Source organism: Chaetura pelagica, unplaced genomic scaffold, assembly GCF_000747805.2.
Source record: "Chaetura pelagica isolate M959 unplaced genomic scaffold, ChaPel_1.0 scaffold72, whole genome shotgun sequence".
Taxonomy (NCBI): Eukaryota; Metazoa; Chordata; class Aves; order Apodiformes; family Apodidae; genus Chaetura; species Chaetura pelagica.
The window spans coordinates 3,494,040-3,514,939 of record NW_009952560.1 but is presented as its reverse complement, the minus strand read 5'-3'; the positions used below and the strand labels follow the sequence as shown (position 1 = coordinate 3,514,939).

At 50.4% G+C, this 20,900-nt stretch overlaps 2 protein-coding genes across 2 annotated transcripts in view; one reads left to right on the top strand and one right to left on the bottom strand.

The window, feature by feature from the left end:
• ADORA2B (adenosine A2b receptor) overlaps nt 1–7,263 on the top strand; it is a 15,208-nt gene extending 7,945 nt beyond the window's left edge. The window contains exon 2 of the mRNA XM_010009088.1: nt 6,190–7,263. Within this exon, the coding sequence (XP_010007390.1) occupies nt 6,190–6,883 (694 nt within the window). The 3' untranslated portion in view covers nt 6,884–7,263. The remainder of the gene's footprint in view (nt 1–6,189) is intronic.
• Nucleotides 7,264–9,992: 2,729 nt separating this feature from the next.
• ZSWIM7 (zinc finger, SWIM-type containing 7) lies at nt 9,993–20,435 on the bottom strand. Its single transcript, XM_010009087.1, has 5 exons — nt 20,353–20,435; nt 18,502–18,523; nt 14,880–14,982; nt 10,673–10,777; nt 9,993–10,113 (listed from the first exon to the last, which is right to left on the bottom strand). The coding sequence occupies exons 1-5, from the start codon at nt 20,426–20,428 to the stop codon at nt 9,997–9,999; spliced, it is 423 nt and encodes a 140-aa protein (XP_010007389.1). The 5' UTR covers nt 20,429–20,435; the 3' UTR covers nt 9,993–9,996.
• Nucleotides 20,436–20,900: the final 465 nt, after the last annotated feature.

Sequence of the window (20,900 nt, the reverse complement as noted above, 5' to 3'; positions counted from 1 at the left end):
TGTCCCCGGTGCACAATAGGGACAGATGCGGGAGGAAGCGATTTGTTTGCCGCTGGACACGGGGCAGGCACAGATGTCCCGCTTCCTCGGCTGACACCCTCACGGCTAATCACATTTCTCACCCTCACAGCCAACTCCTCCCTGGTTAAAAAGCACAGCTTTTATTTTTTCTCCCCCCCCCGACCCCGCGCCCCGAGGTGCAATTTATGATTCGTTTAAAATATCCTGCCAGGATGTTTCAGCTGGTGTGTGATCTCCATTCCGTGCACGAAACGAGCTGAGCAGCAGCAACAGGGCTGATTTCATTCTGTTGTAGCTCCAAAGGGAAAAAAAAAAGGAGCAAGATGCAAAGTCCAGCTGCAAGTAGATGACAGGGATACAATGCTTGGCAGCCAAACTGCTCTCCCCTTGTGAATGGAGGTGTCTGTGTGTTTTCCTTCAGGCTTAAAATAGAAACACGTACAGTGATCACTGCTGGTTTGTATCAGAGCACCTGCACACTCTGAGCTCTGCTAACTCACCTCCCTGCAGCCCGGGCATGGACTCTTCCCAGTTAAGGTTGCAGAGACATATGTGGTCCCTGCTTGGACTAGGCAAGACTCTGTTAGGAGAGAAAATTTTCCTGATGAAAAAGTTAATGCTGGAACTTCAGTGTGCAGTGTCCAGAGGTGTGTGAACACCCCGTGGCTGTGGGCAGGCTGGTGGTGAGACCAAGCCTGGCCGAGAGGGGCTGGATTGCTCACAACATCTTTTTGTTGTCAGAAGCTACATCTTTGCCAGCCTCAGGGATTGTACTTGGCATCCAGCAAGGACAGGGGACAGCAGTGAACCCACACACAGGGCATTTGCTGAGTCTTCAGACCATGGAAGAAGTGGTGGAGCTTGTTTTTGTGTCTCCAGCAGTGTCCCAGAAGCAGAGGGGTAGGAAAGGGCTTTGGGAACAGGGCTGCTGTGGTGAGCAATGTAAGAGGGTTGTGCCACTCTGCAGGTGACAGTCAAAGGGGTCAACTCCTGCCAGCCCCTGGGCAGGACAAGGCCTGTGTGGTTGAGTGGTGCCCAGCCCAGCAGACCCTGCACCACAGCCCTGAGGAGCACATGGTGGCAAGTGCTGACGCAGTTTCTCAGCTTGCAGATCAGCCTTTTGTTCAGCAACACATCTCAAATGTTCAGTAAAACAAACTCTTTGCTATTGGCCTTGGTCTTTGCTAACCTCGGGTTTATTTACCCAGTAATTAATTAGCCAGGGCCCAGGCCAGCATCATGGTCAGGGCCATCCCCAGAGTCCACCAAGCACCAGCAGAGCAGGTGTGGCACCACAACAGTTTGACCGGTTCATCATTCCGGGCTGCTCGGGAGTGGTGAGGGATTCTCCTCTGTTCCTGCTCTCTGAGACACAGTGTGGGAATAACAGCCCCTTCCAGGCTGTTTCTTCCACGCTCTTGCTCTTTTCTGCCCCAAGTCTCATCTCCCCAAATGCTGAATTATGCTGTGGCTCTTGTGCAGTCTCCTTGATGGGTGGGAGCTCAGGGGCAGCACCCTCAGCTTGGATGATCTTGGGTCACTGCAGGGGTTGGTGGGGAGATGCCAGGTACGTGCAGGACATGACTCAGTTCCTGCCAGTTGGGAGCCAAACTGCCCGGGAGAGGCTGAGCTGGCTGCAGGCTGGCAGTGCATCCTGCTCCACTCCAGCCCTGCTCAGCAGTGCCTGCCCGGGTGTCTGGCTGGCATCCAGCTCTAGTAAAGAGCAGTAGAAATGCAGTGAGATCCTTTGGAAAAGAAACAAACAAACAAACCTGCCTGCCCATCCTACCAAGCAGAGGCACAGAGCCTGGAGAACACAGAGCACCTTCCCGTGCCCTGTGCTAACGGATAACTTGGTGGTTGATGCTCTTCTGGAAAAGCTGTGGACCTTGCTGAGCTACCAGTGAAGTGGAGGAGCCACAGGACACAATGATGTCTGCTGGGTGAAGGGCATCATCTCCAGCTGTGGGCCAGCTTGGGAGACATCTCCAAGCAGCACTGACTGGGGTGGTTGCTCTCTCCATGGTGCAGTGGCTGGGAAGAGCTGCCTTGTCCCCCATTCGGTTTTGGTGTCAGCACAGCAGGTACAGACCAGCCTGGCATTTGTGTGTGGTAACATGGTCAGGTCCATGCTGGAAAAGCAGCTGAACTTGCCTTAAAAATACTTGACCCACTGCACTCCAGGCTGTGTGACTGGGACCCTGGTGGCAGACCCAGAGTTGTGTGTCAGCAGAGCATCACTCCGTGGTGGCATCAGGGTTCCTGCAGCCTGTCCTCTGCAGGGACACTGGGTGGGAGCTGAGAAAATTAGCTGCTTGATGATGATTACACCAGTAAAGAGGCTTTGCTTGGCCATGTCATAGGAACTAATGCATTGCCAGGTTATTTCATCTCAATAAATCATTTTAAAATATTCAGCTGTTATTTACATTAAAGCAACATTTGATGCCTCTGGGCAGAAACACAGAGAAGATTCAATATTTGTTACACATTAATTGAGCAGACTTAGATGAGTAAATTTACTTTAATATTTTTTTTGCCTAATAATATTAAGCCTAAAAGAGAATGAAGGAGGGGTTTGCTGGGGCATTCAGAGCTGTGAAAATCTGTTGATTCCTTGCTCTCTGGTCATGTTCTGTGGAGCTTAGGAGAAGACTTGAGTGTCAGCTGGCCCAGCCCTTTCCTGTTTTTCTTGGTGGTGGTTTGTGTTGGGGGCTGCAGCCCTGTGCTGCCCCTCACCCATGAGACTTGGTGCCTTGGGCTGGTCAGTCAGGCTCTTCTTTATCACCTGATTCTTAACAGTGAACATCTAAGTGAACAGTGAACATCTGTTCACTTAAGACAGTGTCCTACCCAACAGGTGTATTGAGGTAATAACAAGGTAATGAATGAACCATCCCCAGTTTTCTCTTGGCTCAGCAACCAACTGGGACCCTTCTCCATAGTCACAGTGATCATCATTGGTACCTGGGATCAATCCACTGAGAGCAGACATATTGGGAGGAGTTTGCAGCACATCCCTGTGAAAACAAGGAGCTAATGTGAGGAGTTGGTCACTGTGAAGAACTATCTCCACTTCTACAGAATCACAGAATTGTCAAGAGTTGGGAGGGACCTCTAGAGATCATCTAGTCCAACTACTCTGCTAAAGCAGGACTGCATCCAGGTGGGTTTTGAGTATCTCCAGAGACAGGGACTCCTCAGCCTCCCTGGGCAGCTTCTCCCAGGGCTTTGTCACCCTCATAGTGAAGTTTTTCCTCATATTTAAAGGAAACTTCCCATGTTCCAGCTTGTGCCCATTGCCCCTTGTCCCATCACTGGGAACTGCTGAGAAGAGTCTGGCTCCATCCTCCTTGCGCCCACCCTTTAGCTACTTATAGGCATTAATAAGGTTGTAATTAATAAGGTAATATTAATTATAATTGATAATGAGAACCATTTCTTCCCTGCTTTGACAGGCCTGCAGCCCTCTCCATTGCTCTGTCTCTTCCAAACCCAGAGCACCCCATGGTTTTCCCTCTCCTCCTCCTCCCAGAGGCCCCCCAGCCATGCTCCTGCCTGCAGCTCTGCTGTGTGTGCTGGGGAAGAGTGAGCAGCACTTTCATAAACAGGCCACCATTACAGGCACTTAACTGGTTTTGTAAACCTTCAAGCTGAGCCTTCTCTTTGCAGAGGAGTTCAGGAGCAGAGCAGATGGAAGAAGCCTTATTTGGGGCCTTATGTTTACAGCAAGAGGCAGCAACCACTGCCTGCAGCCTGGAGTGGTGCGGGGACCACTCAGGGCACACTGAGCTTGGTGGCTTTTCCTGTTGCTCCTGCCCACAGCCTGGTTCAGAGCACAAAGCTCTTGACCCTTCAGTTTTTCTTCCTGAGCAGTGGTCCCTGCTGCATTTTGCAGTCTCACTACAGTGTTTTTTTTGGGCTGGGCTGTGACATGACGAGGCAGCAGAAATTCAACTGAAGTGATGGACTAAGTGTGACTAGCACAAGCCAAGCAGCCATGGTCTTCTCCTCCCACGTGCAGAGCTGTAGGTCAGCAGCAGCTCTTGGTGCTCCTACAGCACTGACTAAGTTCAGCCAATGTTGTAGCTCAAGGCTCAGACCTTGCCAAGAGATCAGATTTCTGGGAACTTGCTCTGAATCAAATCTTCATGTTTTCAGGCCCCACAACCCCAGACCAGTTCCAGCTCCTGAAAACATAATACTGGGTTTTGAAAGCAGTAGGCTTGGCCTCACTGCTAATTTCTCATCTTCTGAAGCAGTGACTTAGTAATAATAAGAGAAAAGTGCATCAGAAACCCCTCAGTGGCTGGACCTGCCCTTTAGACACCCCATGGAGTCCGTTCCCAGCTCAGCATCACCTGGATGCAGCTGCTGCTCCCACATCCTCTGGGGCCTTGCTCAGAGGGAGCCCCGCTCACAGTGGCCGTGCAGGAGCTCAGGTCTCCCCCCAGCCCTTTCTGCCACCCAGTTGGTGCTGGCAGGACCCCTCCTGCCTTTGCAGCCTGCAGGAGAGGGACACTGGGCTGGCCCGGAGGCGAGCGCAGCGTGATTCACAGCACAGCTGCGGGGCTGTGGGAATCAAACCCTCCCCTGCCTCTTGGGCCGGAAGAAAATCAGAACAAACGTTCTTAGGAAAGGAGGAGCAGAGCAGCCAAGCCAGAGTAAACAAGCCCTGGGAGAAGGGTGTGGGAAGGGGGGGCTGTGTGTCAGCCAGCAGACATGGGCTGTGGACAGGACAGTGGTGGGTTTCTTATGACGACTTTCTGGCAGTCACTGAGATCTTCCTATTTCCAAAGAGCCATCCCACTGGTGCTTTGATATTGGCATCTGCTCTGGTTGCATCCCAACAAGCTTGACTGTTGCTGCTTAAGGTTGCAGCCCTGTTTGTGTCTCTGAACATATGGGGGCTGGAGGGGCACCATTCTTTTCCTGGCCATGAAGGCACCCATGGCTCTGCACCCCTCAGTGCCCCTGGGCCAGCACAGAGCTTCCTTGGAACTGTGAGAGCAGCAGGTGCCCAAGGAACGTGTTTATTTAAATATCTGGATCTTTTCAATCAGTTATGGTGGGTGAGCAGAGCACAAGCATCATCTGACAGCAGCAGCTACGCATGGCTCTGTGGTTTAACCCCACCTTCAGCAGCTGCAGGTCTGAGTCTGTCTGTAGCTTCAGGACTTCTCCATGGTGTGCTGCAGAACCAGCAGCAGGGGCTGACAGCAGCCCTGGGCACTAAGCAAAGGTGCCCATGTCAGCACTGATGGAGGAGGCACAAAGCAGGGACATCAACTAAGGGGAGCCCAGTGTCCTTGGCTCCCAGCTCCACACCTGGGTGTCAGGCTCTGAACGGAGCCACAAGCCCCAGGGCACCTGTCACTCCTGAGCAATCCAGCACGAGCAGTTGCTTTCAGATGCTGGCTCAGAAAAGTCTTTCAGAGCGTTTGTTCTCCAGCCACAAGCAGCTCAGGTGGGCAGCCTGGCATGTGTGAGGCAGGAATTGTGCTATTTGGGAAACTGGGAGACTCCCTGGTTTCCACACGTGTAGTTCCCACCTTAGTGTCCGAGGCAGCACAGGAAGGGACAGCCAGAGGGGACTGCTGCAAGCTCCAGTGAAAGCCAGCACTGCTGCAGGCATAAGGTGAAGCAAGTTGGCTGTGGTATAAAGGCTGTAAGCGTGTGGTGGTGCTGGTGGAGTCTTTACCTGCCCATCATGGTGTGGAACTGACAGGCAGCAGCATCTCAGCCCTATAGGTCAGCCCAGAAGTTCCTGTAGCTCCGCAACCTGCCCTGGCGTGCTCAGTAATGGATGCTGAGAGCAAGAGAGCAAGTTGGTGGTTGCCCCCTGTTCTTGCCCTCCCCGTGGCTCATGCAGTGATGAAGCCTTTTTCATGCCTGCAAGTCTTACTGAAGGATGTTTGTGGGCAGGGGCAGTGCTGGGCACCTCTCAGGAATAGTAAGTGAGTCACCTCCTCAAATCACTTTGTGTGGGTGTAGAGCACAGGTGAGACTTTTTTACCCCTCTGGTGATCACAGAGGTGAGGGAACTTGTGTGGATATGGGTGGGGCTTTTGTGGCATTACCCAAAATGCTGATGACTTTGACTGCAGGGAAGTCATGTGTGCTCAATTCTATGATTGCTCTATCTTGGTTTTGTTCTTGATGCTGTAGGTACAACAGTCTGGTGACGGGCAAGCGGGCAAGAGGCCTCATTGCTGTGCTGTGGCTCCTGTCCTTTGGCATTGGACTGACTCCACTTATGGGCTGGAATAAAGCCATGAGTGGTTGTCCCAATGCCACCAACGAGACAGGGGTGGACACTGGGACAGAGCACCATGGCTGCTTCGTCTCATGCCTCTTTGAGAACGTGGTAACTATGAGCTACATGGTGTACTTCAACTTCTTTGGCTGTGTGCTGCTTCCACTCCTCATCATGCTGGGAATCTACATCAAGATATTCATGGTTGCCTGCAAGCAGCTGCACCAGATCGAGCTGATGGGCAACTCCAGGACCACGCTGCAGAAGGAGGTCCATGCAGCCAAGTCTCTGGCCATCATTGTAGGACTTTTTGCCTTCTGTTGGCTGCCCCTGCACATCTTGAACTGCATCACTCACTTCCACGAGGAGTTCTCCAAATCCAAGCCTGAGTGGGTGATGTATGTGGCCATCATCCTCTCCCATGCCAACTCTGTCATCAACCCCATCATCTACGCCTACAGGATCAGGGACTTCCGCTGCACCTTCCGCAAGATCATTTCCAAGATCCTGTGTAAGTCAGATGACCTCCCCAAGTGCACCACTGACAACAACCACCACCTGACTGTCACCAACATTAGCTGTCCCACTGCCTCGGTGACCATATGACCGGGCACCTCCTGCTCCCAGGACTTTGCATCTGTCCCTGACAAGACCCTGCCCTGTGCCTACGTGACCAGTTCTGGTGACCTCCCCGGGGGCTGCTCAGAGATGACCACTATGCAGCCATGCAGCTGTATTTTTTTAATTTTAATTTTTGTAATTAACATAGTGCCTCGTAGAGGAATAACCTGAGGGGGGGTGGGGGTGGGGGCAGTGCACCCTCAGCTGCTCACCCAGGTTGTGTGAGTGCTGGTGATCCTGTTGTATTTCCTTTCCTGGTCAGACACTGACTGTGGAAGACCCACCTGCTGGGGGTGTTTCCCCCATTGTGCTGCTCATGACAACTCCTAGGATCTTTTTATTTTAATTATTATTATTATTATATAATTATTATTTTTTAATATTATGATTCGTTTAGGAGTAATAATTTTGTGTCTGTTTTTGAGTTGTTCTTTAAGTCCATACTTGACAGCACTTTGGTAATACCCTAATTATTCCATCAATTGTTTGATGCAGTGAGTATTCTCTGATGGGAAAAAGTCTCAGCCCAGTTGCTGGTGTGAAACTGAATCTGTGTTCCAGGCTCTGAGGGACGTGACTATGTTGATGTGAAAACAAGCTCAGAACTGGCCAGCTATTTTTGGCCCCAGCATGGAAGCCCTAGTTACTGAAAGAGCAGAATTTGAGAAAAGGGACTGAAGTTTGAGAAGGGCAGTTTTCCTGCCTTGAAGTCACTCTGGACTAGAGGATTGTGCAGACCAGGGCTTCAGGTTTGAGTTCAAATCTGGTTCCTGACTTCCAGAAGTGCCCTGATGGGCTCAGCTGATCTGAGGTTGGTGCAAACACTGCCTTGGTGACATGATCCCTGCACTTAGGCTTTTGCTCCCAAGCCCACACCTGGCAGCCCTGCAGTGCTCCCAGAGGGCAGGTTTTAGCTCTGAGAGCTGGATTCCTAAAGCTTGTGTAGCCCAGTAACCCCAGAAGCTGTGAGTGCTTTTTTTTTTTTTCCCTAATAGTGATTTTTAGGTTTTTTTTTTAGTCCTGACCTGCATCACTAGCAAAAGAGACTGGAAGGGACCAACTTTGCTTGAGAAGCTAGAAAGCCTTGACTTGCAGCCTGACTTTCTGTGGTGCCCAGGCAGGGAGGGAGAGCTGGGGAGCAGGACTTTTGGAGCCAAGTGGAAGGCAGGGAAGGTTGAACACAGCTTGTTGCTGAAGGACGTGTCCAGTGGACAGACTGAGATGCCTGGAGCAGTTTGTCCCTGATCATTTTTACTTGAATCCTATAGAAATCAGCTATTTTTTTTAACTGCATTGCACTAGAAGGGGCTAATGTAAGACCCCAACAGTTTCATTTCTCTGGCCTATATAATGATAAATATGGTGTAAAATCAGCTGAAAAGCTGATCTGAAGTAAATCCTGTTCCTGCAACATCTGCTGTGCTGGCTGGAGTGACCTGCAAGTCTGACTTAGGGCCCACCATGTGGGCAGGGGACAGGTCAGGAGGGGTGAGTTTCATGACCATGCAGCTCAGCCCTAAGAACCAGCCCCAAACTTTGGTGAATCACCAGTTAACTCTGAATGGGTCTGTACATGTTTGTGCAATGTCCAAATTTAGCTCCAGCTCAGTGTCACAGGTACCGGCATTTCCAAGAAGAATCTTGACAGTCAAAGCTACTGACCCAACAGTTTCTCCTTTTTAACAGCTCCCATTCAGCTTTGCTGCATCTGCCTTGGTCGTGGTCCAGCTGACACATGTAGCCACGTCCTGCCATGTGGGCAGGGCTTGACTTTCTCCTCCTTTCATTCCTTCCCTTCTGGATTATCTTTGGCTCTGTTCCTCAGGTCCAGCAGGGCTGGAAACAACCAGAGTTTCACCTGTGCGTCTGGCAGTGCTGCAAAGTGGTTCCAAGCCACATTTATCCTTACAACAAAGAATGTCATCTCTCCCCTCCTGCTGGCTGAAAACGAACCAAACTGTGGGCAGCACGACCAGGGTGTTGAGCACTGAGCAGGCTGGAGCCACTGCTGCCACCCCTCACCTGCTTCTCAGGAGCCAGGATCCCCACAGACAGACATGGTGTGTCCTTGGTCAGACTGTGCTGTCAGGCTGTTAACCAGTATTAACTATGGCCCAGGTCACCATGGTCTTCAGGCACTTTTAGTGCCTTTGTGGCTGTGAGACACAGTCATTTGAAGGCAAAAATAAGACCCCCCCTTCCCTGGCCCCCCTCAAAAAAACAAGCTCTGAAGGTTTCTATAAAAATGTGAAGTTAAAATGGCAGAGGAACTTTGTGCAGCTGTAGCTGATCAGCTGTCACTCATTACTGCTCTGATGAACATAGGATGGGTGTGTTTTCCTCATGTTGCTCAGATTTTGTATTTTCAGTCACTGTTATTTACATACAGAAATGCTTCAATTACCACCTACACAACTTGGCTCAGCCCGTGTCCTTCTTTCCCACAGTGTGTCCTGGAGGAGCCCAAGCTCAGAGCACGGGCAGGGACTCAGAGCTGGAAGGGGCTGGTTCCCAGCTGAGGGGCTGGTGTGTGGGATGGGACAGCAGCAGTTTCCTTTCCCTGTCTGATGAGGACAGTCTTGCCCTGCCTGCCACCAAGAGGTGGTCAACATGTCTGACACAGGTCAATTTAAGAGTGCACAACCAGGGTGATGCTCCCAAAGCTCCTGCATCACAGCACAGCAGCAGCACAGACCCCTCTAGGTGCTGAGGGGCTCCTGCCCCAGTCCCTGGTACAGATTTGCCAGTGATGAATCATACACCCCCCTGAGCAGCCACAAGGATCCAAGAGCCATGGCCACATCACTCTGCCAGAGCCCACCCCCCAGGGCCATGCAGGCACTGGAAGCCACAACATTACAAATCAGTTCAAACATGTTCAGCAATCCCAGGAGCAGCCTAAATAAATGAAACTGAAGTCAACATGGGCTTAACATTTATGAATTAATCCATCACTGCAAGGCTGCTAATTAATGTCACGCTTGGGAGAAACCTACCAGCCACAGGGAACTCCTGACATCCTTGTAGATATGAAAAGTGCCAGCGACACAGCTGGGAGGGTGCACAGAAAACACATCTGCATGTGATCCCAGAGTCCTTCACCCTTCATCCTCTTCATCAGCCAGTAAGATGCTTGTGAGCTGCTCCTCAGAGACAGGCAGTTCCTGGCAGGCTCCCATGGCCTGACTGAGGTAGACAGCAAGTATATGTTTGCACTGCAAAGAATAGAGCAGCCAAGTCACCAGCAGGAGCAAGGCAGGAATGTCATGCTCTATCTAGGAGCTACAAAAATCCATCCAGGCCAGGATGGGGCTGATGAAGCTCTCACCCTCCCAGGAACATGGTTCCCTCTTGATACACCAAGCCCTGGCACAGGCTGGTGCTCAATTCCCCCAGGTCAGTCCTGCCATCAGGATAATGACCAGGATCTGACACACAGCAAAGTGTTACTGGCTCCTGGTGCCACCCTCCACAACAGCAGACCAACTGTTTACCCTGAGCCCTTCCTCACCCAAGGTGACCTGCACCACTTCTTCAGCCAGATTCCATGTGGCAGTCCCAGGGCTGGCAATGGTCTTTGTTCCAAGAGACCAAGGGTTATTAATGAACAAGATCCCTCCCGAGCCCTGGTAAGGCCTCATCCCACCCAAACATGGTGGTTCCCAGAGACCAGCTTGTGCAGTGGGTCAGGCACAGCCTGTGTGGCCAACTCAACACTCCAGGCTGCTCAGGTTCCTCCCTGCTCCCTGTCCCAGGTCAAGGCAGAGAACTTACCAGAAGGCTCTCGCTCTTCTGCAGCACAGTAAAACCAAAAGCAGGACACGTGCAGAAGTGGCAGGAGCTGTAGCAGGTGTAGAGTTTGCCTGAGCTCCCAAGGACCTGAAAAAAAGGCAGCAGGGAGGTGGGAGGCAGAGTTCACTTGTAATTGCTCTCACCCCTAGCCTGGGTGGGACAGTGTCACAATACGTGTCCCCAAACACTGCAGTGACCCATCAAGTGTGCAGGTCCTCAGCTTTCTGATGGTCTACACACTTCAAGTTTCTTCAAGACTGGAAAATAGCTTCTAGAGAGCTACTTTAAGAGCCAACAGCTCTCCTAGTGCAAGGGAAGGGTTTGCAGGAGCAGAACACACTTGCAAATTTAAAGGTAGGGATCTACATGGGGGTCACCACCAGCACTACCCTCTGCACACAAGCCCCTGGGCTCTCACAGCACATCACACTCCTCTCCCATACCAGGTTTTGGATTCTGGTTGGATTTTTGGCACACATACACCTAAATCCAAAGATAAACAGGAAGAAGTGAAAAGACTGGAGCTCTGCTGCTCCCTGGCACTGCTCAGTCCCTCCAGAGGAACAGTCCCTCCCCATCCAGAGCTGCACTTGCAAGAGGAGCCTTCCCCTGTCCCCTGGAGCTCTCTCTGCACCCCTTGCCCAACAGGTAATGTCCACAAGTTAAACTCTCCCACAGAAGCACCTGTGCCTCACAATCCCCTTATTCCCAGCAGATTCAAGATACAACTCCCATTCCCATTTCAGGGTAAACAATTCATTTTCCAGTCTGGCTTTTACCCCGGGCCCTCCTTGTACTCCAGGCTGAGTTTGTTTCACTTGTGATAAGTTTGTTTTCCTCTAATCTCTTTGATTGTTTTTTCCAAGACCAAGTATTCCAGTGGTGCCTTCAGAACTGTTTGCGTTTGAGGAGGGGGGAGGAAAACACAGACACTGCCAGATTTGGGCTGAGTTTAGTGCTCCCCCATCCTGACCTAGATGGCAAGAATGCAGCTTCTGCCTAATAAGGCAGAGCCTAAAATCCAAAGACCAAAAGAAAAAGGTGCCTCTGTTTCTGGCCAGGCACTGGGGTGCTCTCTTGGCCCTGAGATGCTATAAGATTTCCTTCCCCTGCCCTCATCTCCAAGCCCTTGCTGGTGGCACAGGGAGGAAAAAAATCACCTTGGTGGTGTCTCTGCCAGCATGGGGATCCAGGAGGGCCAACTGTAGCAGCTACTGCTGCCACCAGCATAGAGCCTGTGCCAGGACCTGATGCTCAAACCCTCCACTGCATCCTGTCTGTAACCCTTCCTGCCTGGTGGGCTGCCATACAGTTCTAGGAAATTAATTTAAAAAGACATCAAAAAGAAGAATCCAATCAAAGTGCAGGATGTGAGCAATGTCAGTGACAGTTGGCAGGAGGGCTGAAGCTCTGCCTCTCCCCTGGCTTCTCTCCCACAGCCCCCAGCACTCCTGCAGCCCAGGCAGAGCTAACAGATCAGCTGCCCCCTGCTCACCTCTTTACACTTCTGCCAAATCCAGCCCAGCTCCAGCATCAGCCACTACCCAGCACCTCTGCAGCAGGCAAGGCTTCCCTAGCCCTGACCTGGAGTTACACGGGTTGGTTCAAGCCTGCAGCCCAGGCAGGTGTTACACAAGCTCTTCTGGGATGATTAACATTCTGAGGTACTATCAGCCCTTCAATACCCCATCAATCCTTCTCCTCTATTAACTAGCAAGGGCAGTGATGACAAATCACAGCTCTCACTTAACTGAGGGCTCTTTCTTCTCCCACCTCAGCTCCTGAGGGCAAGAGCTCCCTACACTCCAGGCTGCAGTCCTAGGGCCTGTCTGAGCAGAGCCCCTGGAGCAGCACCTCAGATGTGTGGGGTAATGAGGAAGGCAGGCAGAACTTAACCCACGAGGTATCAACACCTCAGCTCTGACTAGAGGTAACTCCAAGAAGTTTCACAATAGGACCAGCCTCTTGGCCTCAATGAGTTCTCCAGATCCAGCTCCAAGTGAAAACACCACCTCACATTCCAGCTCAACCACATCTGGGTGCAAACACCAGAGGTGACTTTTTGGGGAAAAAGTGAAAGGAATGACTGTGCCACGTGTCCAGGCAGCCACAGATCCCCCACCCCACTGCCCTGGGAATGCTCCTCTGCTGAGGGAGACCTGCACACAGCTGGGATATGTCCAGCCCACACTGCCCAGCTACTAAGTGCAGTGTCCCACTCAATGTTTCAGTTTCTACAGCCTCAGATTGTGTTCCTGTCACTGCTCCAGCCAGCAGCCCCAGGGGAGCTGCTCCTGCCCCTCAGCCAGCTGTGCTGAGGCAGAATTTTGCAACGGGCTCAGCCTCACACCCCCAAAGAAAATATCTCTTGCCTTACTCAGCAACCAGGCTCCACTAACCAGGAATGCTGCTGAGAAACAGATGCACCTGCAGGCAGGGACTGTCCCTGGGGGCTGCCTGTCAGCTGGGAGGGCAGAGCCACTGATCTTGGGGGATGCAGAGGGGCTGCTCACATCACACCCATCAGCTTGTCCTGCTGTAACTCCTGGTGACCACCCCTGACCTACCTGTCCAGGGGCTCCTTCTCCCCAGGGAACTGGTGGCTCCCTCGACCTGCAGAGGCAGGAGAGCAGTTCTGACATTGCTCTTGTCCAAAGTGCACCATTTGAGCCAACTGCTGGGGCCATCAGTAGATACTAATCCATCAGCTCCCATTCTGTGACTGCAGGGCTGCCTCCAGCAGGGATTTTTGGCCCCTCACTTCAGTGGGGAGAGGGCTGGGCAGTGAGGAGGGGTGGGCTGTATGGACGGGTGGGCTGTAGGGAGGAGTGCCTTCCTTGCACACAGTTTGAGGCAGCACCATTCAGCAACAACCATGCCCAGACCAGAGCAGGGTGTCAGGGCAGCACCCAGCACACAAAAACCCTCTCATCACACCTCTTTGACCTCCTCAGTGTCTGCTGTCTTCCTGCATCCAAGAGATACACATCAGGCCTCTAAAGACCAAGCTGCAGAAAAGCTGTGAGCATGTGAGCACACGTTTAGGCTCCCTAGGAACACCAGAGGCTCCAAGCAGTCCCCTTGATCCTTCACACAAAAGGGTGCTCAGTGCACCCAGCCTGCAAAGCTCTGCCTTAGCCTGCATGGCCTGACAAAGCTCTGCAAGGAGAATGTGACCATTCTCTGCCCAGTGGCACATTCAGCCAAGCAACAGTAAAAAAGGAACAGCCTTTCAGCACTCATTAGCTGCTGTCCAAGGGCCCTGGAAGCAGGGCTGCTTAGGCTTTACCAAATATCCTCAACTCGAATCACAGGCTGTTCCTGAGCCCTCTACGGTTATGAATCACGCCTCTCTAGAGGGGCTGATGTCCTCTCCAAGGGCCCAGAAGAGATAAAGGTTCCATGTGCAAATCAAGCAATGCAAGCTCTGAACACGTGAAAAACGTTTGTCATGAGCCAGGCCTGGCCTCCCAGCTCTTCTCCTACCCTAGATGACCCCAGAGCATCCCAGCAACTCCAGTGAAGGAGAGAAGGCCCTTTGTGGGGAGGATATTTCACAGAATCCGAGGGCTCCTCTCTTCACCTGTTGACCCTCAGCTCCATCTCCAACCCTGAGCTGTGTGAGAAGCTTGGGTTTTAGGGCTAAGGTGAGCTCTTCTTCCTAAAACACCATTTTATCAAGATGTTTCTGTGATTTATACACTTGGCTCCAGTCAGCTAGGATGAAACCCACGGATTTGGCCTGCACTGCTTCCTCCCAGGCAGCAAGGAGCCCACAGCCAAGTAGAGGTCAAGGGTGTTCAGGACACCGGGGATTTTGAAGTGCAACAGGGAAAGAAATGCAGTGATGGCAGATAACACTTGGATGCACAGTTTGTCAGAGGAAGAACTGTCTTCGCTGGATAAGATGGAAGTAATAAAATTAGCAATCCCTGGAAAACTTCCTTCTGACCACGACACCCACAAACATGTAGGAAATTGTCTCTGGCTGCGAGACACAAAAAAATGGAAGTGCACCAGTTCTAACTCCAGTCTGTGACTCCTGCATCACCTCAGGGGTTTGTAAAACACTGATACTCTCTCTGTGTTTATCCAAGTGGCCTCCCATGTTCTGCAAGTTAGGAACATAGTGGCTGACATGTGAGCTGGAAACCCTCAGGCAGTGACACAGAAGGGGTGACCCGGGTACCTGGTAGGCAGTCCTGCCGCTGGGGGACACAACTCGCGTGACCGAACGCTGATCCACCAAATCCAGAGCTGGGACAGCAGTGGGGCCAAAGATGAACTTCAGCCTGAAAGAGAATGTGTCTATAGTGAGTCACAGCACAAAAGGAGATCACCTGGCTTGGCCTCAACCCATAGGATTTAGCTCTCTGGGGTACAGGAGGCCTGTTAGCCAAAGGTTCCCACTGTAACTCAAAACCGCGCCAGCGATGGCGCCATCAGTGACACCACCAGCAATGAAGGACACTTGTCACTCTCAGCTTTGCTGACTGTCACAAAGTGACCACCAATCCCTGCCCTGTCCCTCTGAGACAATCCCAGGACTCAGTGCTCCAGGATAGCCTCTACTCTGGTTCCAGATTTCCAAGCTGTTCCCCAACAGTCCCACGTCTCTTTAAAACACCTTATATTTAAATCCGAGTGGGATTTTGCAAAACCTTTTCTTCCACGGGACACGACAACTTGTGCGTTCCTCCCTCAGCACTGTGACACTGTTCTGGCTGCCTGCTGCACAAACAGGACATGAAGTGGTTCCTGTCCTGAACTAAAATGAGACAAAGTGCATCAGAGACACAGAGGTGATTTTTTTTTAGTCACAGTGAAGCTTTTTTGGACACCAGGTGAGGAGTTATCTCTGGGCAGCCCTTCTGGCTGGACAGCCCCTTTACAGATCCCTGCTGATTGCAAAGGAAGTATAGGTGAAGCAAGAGACACAGGTTGTCCTCACAGTGATCTGACCAGCCTTTTTGTTAGTACTCCTGTACAAACTGTGTAGACAGAGCTTGATCAATTCCTCAAACAGTGAATCAAGGCCATCAAGATGGAAGTTTTTTATTCTGCTCAGCACCCCTAAATACACCAGGTCTTCTTCAGGGGAAACTGCACCTCTGGCATCAAAAGCAAAACATGCTGGCAAAGAGAAGATGCAGGAAGGAAATCCTGGGGTATGCAGAGTGCTAGGGATCCAACTGCAGTGACAGGCAGCAGGCAGTGTCACACACCCCATCACCCTTGTTGCATTCAACTGTGAAACTGTCACACGAGCACAGTAAGAGTCACCAGGGATGGTAGTGAGGGCAGCACCAGGTAAATGAGCACACAGAGACGGACCTGCCAGTGCCACGGGGAAGAGGGGGTTGTGCTCTGGGACACCTTAACTGGCTGTTCTGGATGAGCTGCCCTGGGTCAGATTATTGATCAGTTGGTCTGGAATCCCTCCCCCAGTCATGGCCCACACATCCTCAGAGCCAGCAGAGAGGAGGATGATGCACATCTCCTTGAGCAACAGGAAATGGAGCAGGGAAGCTGGTTGAAAACCTAGAGAATGAATGAGTCATTTTGCAGTGATCACATCTCCTCTATCACAATCACAACTCAGGTATAAATTATTCTTTCTTTACCCACCAAACTGCAGCAGTAGGAAGCTAAAAAGGCTATCAGGGCAATGCTTAAGACACTCCACTACACATGGAACCTCTCATAGCAGCAGTTTTACATCATAATCCAGCTACCAGCAGGGCTCAGAGACAGCAAATTTATTCCAGATAAACACCCAGGGACAGCACATGCCTCATGTTACTCCACCCTCCCTAAAAACCCTTTCCCTTTCCTTTCCTTCCAAGCAGGATACACCAGGATGCAGGGACACACCACTGCACAGTGTTTATGAAGCTGAGGGTGCCTGGGATGGGGTAGAAATGAACTCAGCCAGGTTTGCTGCCTGTAAAATGTTACCCCTGCACAGCTCTCCCCTGGGCCCCAGGGCTGTGAGGCAGCACCATGGAGGCACCTGCTGGTGTCTGGCTGCTGCTCTGCTCAGTGCTGGAAAACTCACCCCAGAAAGTGGGAAAATAAAGAGCTGTGAGTCCTGAAGGTCCAGCTATTCCCTGTCTGCACATCCCTGTGAGAAGGATTTTATCTCTTTCTGATGCCATGCAAGGGTGTGTGATAAGTCAGACATGGACATCTGGACTATAGTCCAGACAGTTCCTGGGCTTAAAGGTTATTCCAGATCTGTATATCCAGCTGTTCTGAATGTGTTCCAAATTGCTCAGGGGCAACTAAGTTAACTTTACAGGCCTTTTATCCACTGAGAAAGATCTGTGTAGTCTAGATTAGTTACAAAGAGTAAACAAGAAAATCAGCAGTGATGAAAAGATAGTACAAAACATGAGCAGGAGAACAGAAGAAAGCAGAGGAACATTTCCAACTGCAGGAAAGACACAAAGAGCCAAGGCCTGGAGTCTCAGCAGCAGGGCTGACCTATGTGTCTGAGTCAAGCTCATTGAGAACAAGCCAAGCAGACAAAACTTCTTCCAGGAAGACCAAAACTTCAGTTGCACAAACTCAAGGCAAGGAGGATTGGCTTCATCTGAGGACTGAGAGGAGGTGGGTGGGGGAACACTCCACATAAGACATTCCTTAATGATTAGGTTTGGGACTATAAGGGGCCTGAGCTTAACGAGTTTCTGTAACTCTTTCTAATTTTGGGAATTCTTTTTTCATGTATATAATTTGATCAGTCTAACAGGAAATAAGTAAAGGGAAATGCCCAAAGCAAATTCAGTGACTATCAAGAGATTTGGAAGAGATTTAGAAATGAAATCAGAATACTTCTGAGACACTGGTCACAGGGAATGGATGGAAATCTGCCTGCCAAGAGTTACCACCCAACTGTTACTAAACTTAACAAGGGAATCTCTTTCCTCCTCTTTTCTTTTCTGACAAGAAGGAAACAAGAAGTTACAAGACTTGTCAGACATAGCCCCACTCTTCAAGGGCCACTGTGGGAGAAGAGGGAGCCAGGATGCACACTGTTCACAAGTGTTAGGTGAAATCAGTTTAGACTCGGAGATATTAAGGCCTGAAGGGTTCCTGGTGATCTCCTTTACTGGCTAAATTACAGGCAAGAACACAAATCTGAAAAGCCTTTCTTATTGTGCCTTTTCTCTGCCTTCAACACCAACTAGTAGGGGCTGCAGAGGTTGTGAAACTTGGATCTGCCAGGAAACTGTTTGGGAATGACTGAAATATTCACAAGCTTCAGTCAATGCAGGGATGATGAAGTTGACATGACTTATCCTAAACAGAAGAAAACCCTTAATCATCAAGTTAACAATCCCCTTGTGCAGAAAAATGATACACTCACATCTCCCTTTCACACCTCAGGAGGGGGGATCTCAGGCTGCTGCTGTGCTCTCAGTGATATGGACACAGTGGGGATGCAGCATTCCAGCACCATGGAGCACTCTGACACACAGTCCATTCCCACAGAAAACTCATTCCAGATCTGAGCCTGGACTGAGAGCTCAGGTCAAACATTCTGGGTTTCTGCACATTCAATCCACCCAAATTCAAGCAGGTGATCCCAGCAGGTTCCCTGATACACACATAATTGCATGAATGTCTGGAAAAAACCCTTGAGATAATCTCTTTGGACCTTCATTTCCATTACCAACAAAACCACATAGCAATTCTGTGTGAGAAACAGGTACTGGTCAAACACAGGAAAACACAGTGGCAGAATGATGGGAGCAGATTATCAACTGCCCTTTAGCAGGACAAGAACTAAAGTAAAAGGTACCTACCCCAGCAGCAGGTCATCAGGGACTGCAACAAAAGGAAAACAAAGTGTGATTGTGCTGAACTTCCCCACTGTGAGAGACATCAACATCAGAGGAAGGGGGGAATTCTCCCCAAAATACCCCCCAGGCCACCCAGGACTGATCTGGCCACCAAAAAACAACAAGGAGCAGCATAACAATCTGCTGTGGAAGTCCTAAAGTACTTAGCAAGTAGAGCAAATAAATATACCTTCAGAACCATAGGGATTAATTCTAAAAAGCCCAAATATACTTATTTTTATAATATTCTAAATATAAAGCATGTGAGAAAAGCCATGTGGCCTCACCATGCAGAGTAAGATGTTGGTTAAAAATATATTAATGGGTTTCCCTGAAACTCTCTTGGCATGAGTTGAAAACTCTGGCATCAAAGCTTTGAAAATGTTGTTCTTTTCCCAGCACAGCCTTGCAGGGCACCACTGCTTTATAGCTCCTCATACAGCAGCCAGAAACATTGTGTCTTCACTTGTTAGAATGGCTTGTTAAGATGGAAAATTACACTTAAAAAGATGAGTGTGTTTGTTGTAGCTAAGACACTGCAGCTCACACTGACCATCCAATCTGATCTCTGTTATCACTAAAGGGACACAGTGCACTAGGTCTCTCTATTCCACTGGAAGATCAGGACTTTTGACTTCCAAATCCTTTGTTCCAATGATTTGAAATATTTTCTATGACTTCCACTGTTGGTTTGACTTTTCCAACTCTAATTTAATTCTCTGAAGTGATGGAGCAGTTTGTTTCTGCAGCTGTGTCCCAGCCTCTGTCTCAGGACTATCTGGGAGAATTATTCCTGAAAAAGGAATGTTGGCTTTTTTTTTTTTTTTCCCCTTATCTACCTCAGGATTTATAAAGCTCTTTTAAGGAGTCCCATGCAAATTTTACATCTCCTCCAACCTGACAGGAGCCACACTGCAAGTAAACCAAAAATTGGTGTGGCCACTCTGACAGTTCAGATGTTAATTCTCTGCTCACTCCCCACTCCAACATGGTGCTCAAACAGACTTCTCTGAATGTTGATTTTGTTGGTTTTAGTGTAGTTAAAAATATTCCCTAAATAGACACTTTCCTTAGGAAGAACCATCCTGCACTTCCAAACACATACACTTCCATAAACACAACCAGTAATGTCCTTTCAGCACAGATTACAGAACTAGATTAGTGAAGGTAACAGTTCTTAATTAGCTGCTAGAATTGGCCAAGATTTCACTGCTGGTTCACTCAACCAGCAGGACAGTTGTTCTTCGCCCTCTGCTGGTCAGTCTTGAAATGTGATCGACGTCCCTTTCAACTCTAGTTTTTAAATCAGTGAATTTATGAAAACAGCAGCAGAACAGACACAACAAGATGTGTCAGTGACCATCCCTCAAGTGCGACCACTTACACTCCAAGCTCCAAGCAAGCAGCATTGCCTTAGGTCCCAAGCTCAAACAAGTGTCTGACCTGGTCTAATTTTTGGAAGGACCTGACTTTTAGAAGGGGGCTGCTCCTCATTACCTGTGCTTCAAACCCCTTCGTGTCCAGACAAGTGATACCAGGTACAGCAATTAAATATACACTCACAGCCACTGGATTAATTCTAAGAAAAATGCAGAAGCCCAAATATACTGGCTTTTATAATATCCCACTTTTAAAAGCTTGCAAAAAAAAAAAAGGTATGTGGTCCCAACAACTTAGTCTGTCTGTCCTGGAAGTGAAGGCCACCCCTTCTGTGCCAGCCTGCAGGACAGGAGCCAGGGGAAGCTGACACCCCTGCAGATCTGACAGCACCAGTATTGCTGGCCCACTGGGATGGTTCTGTTTTTCTTTACCTACCATGTGATGTCTCCTGAAAGGCCTTTTTGATCTCTTTCAAAAGCTGTTCTGCAACTGCTGGCAAGGTACTGTCCATCCTGGGCACTGGCCTGGTGGCTGGAAGCAAAACAGAGAACAGGAGACAGTGAGGAACAGTGAGGTCCCTGCAGGTGCCACAGAGCGGGACAGTTTATCTGGGCTGTTCTCTGCCTCAACCCTGCACCAGGGCACCCTCAGCACTTACTGAAACGCGCTTTTCACACTTTGTCGGACCAAAGGGTTTCTCAAAACCACGCTGGTGTCTCTCAGACACGACTACGTACAGACAGGTCCGTGGCAAAGCCGGGGCAGGGGTGACACAGACGGGGACAGGACAAGGCCCCAGCCGGGTGGGGCAGCTGCCACCCCGGGAGGCCGCACAGCCCCGGCTGGCCCGGCCCCCGCTGCCCGCTGAGCTGCTCCCTGGTTACGGCAGAACCGGGTCAGAGCTCCCGAGAGCGCCGGGCCCGGCGGGGCCTACCTGTGCCCCCCCCTCCGGGCCTACCTGTGCCCCCCGCACCGCCCCCGGG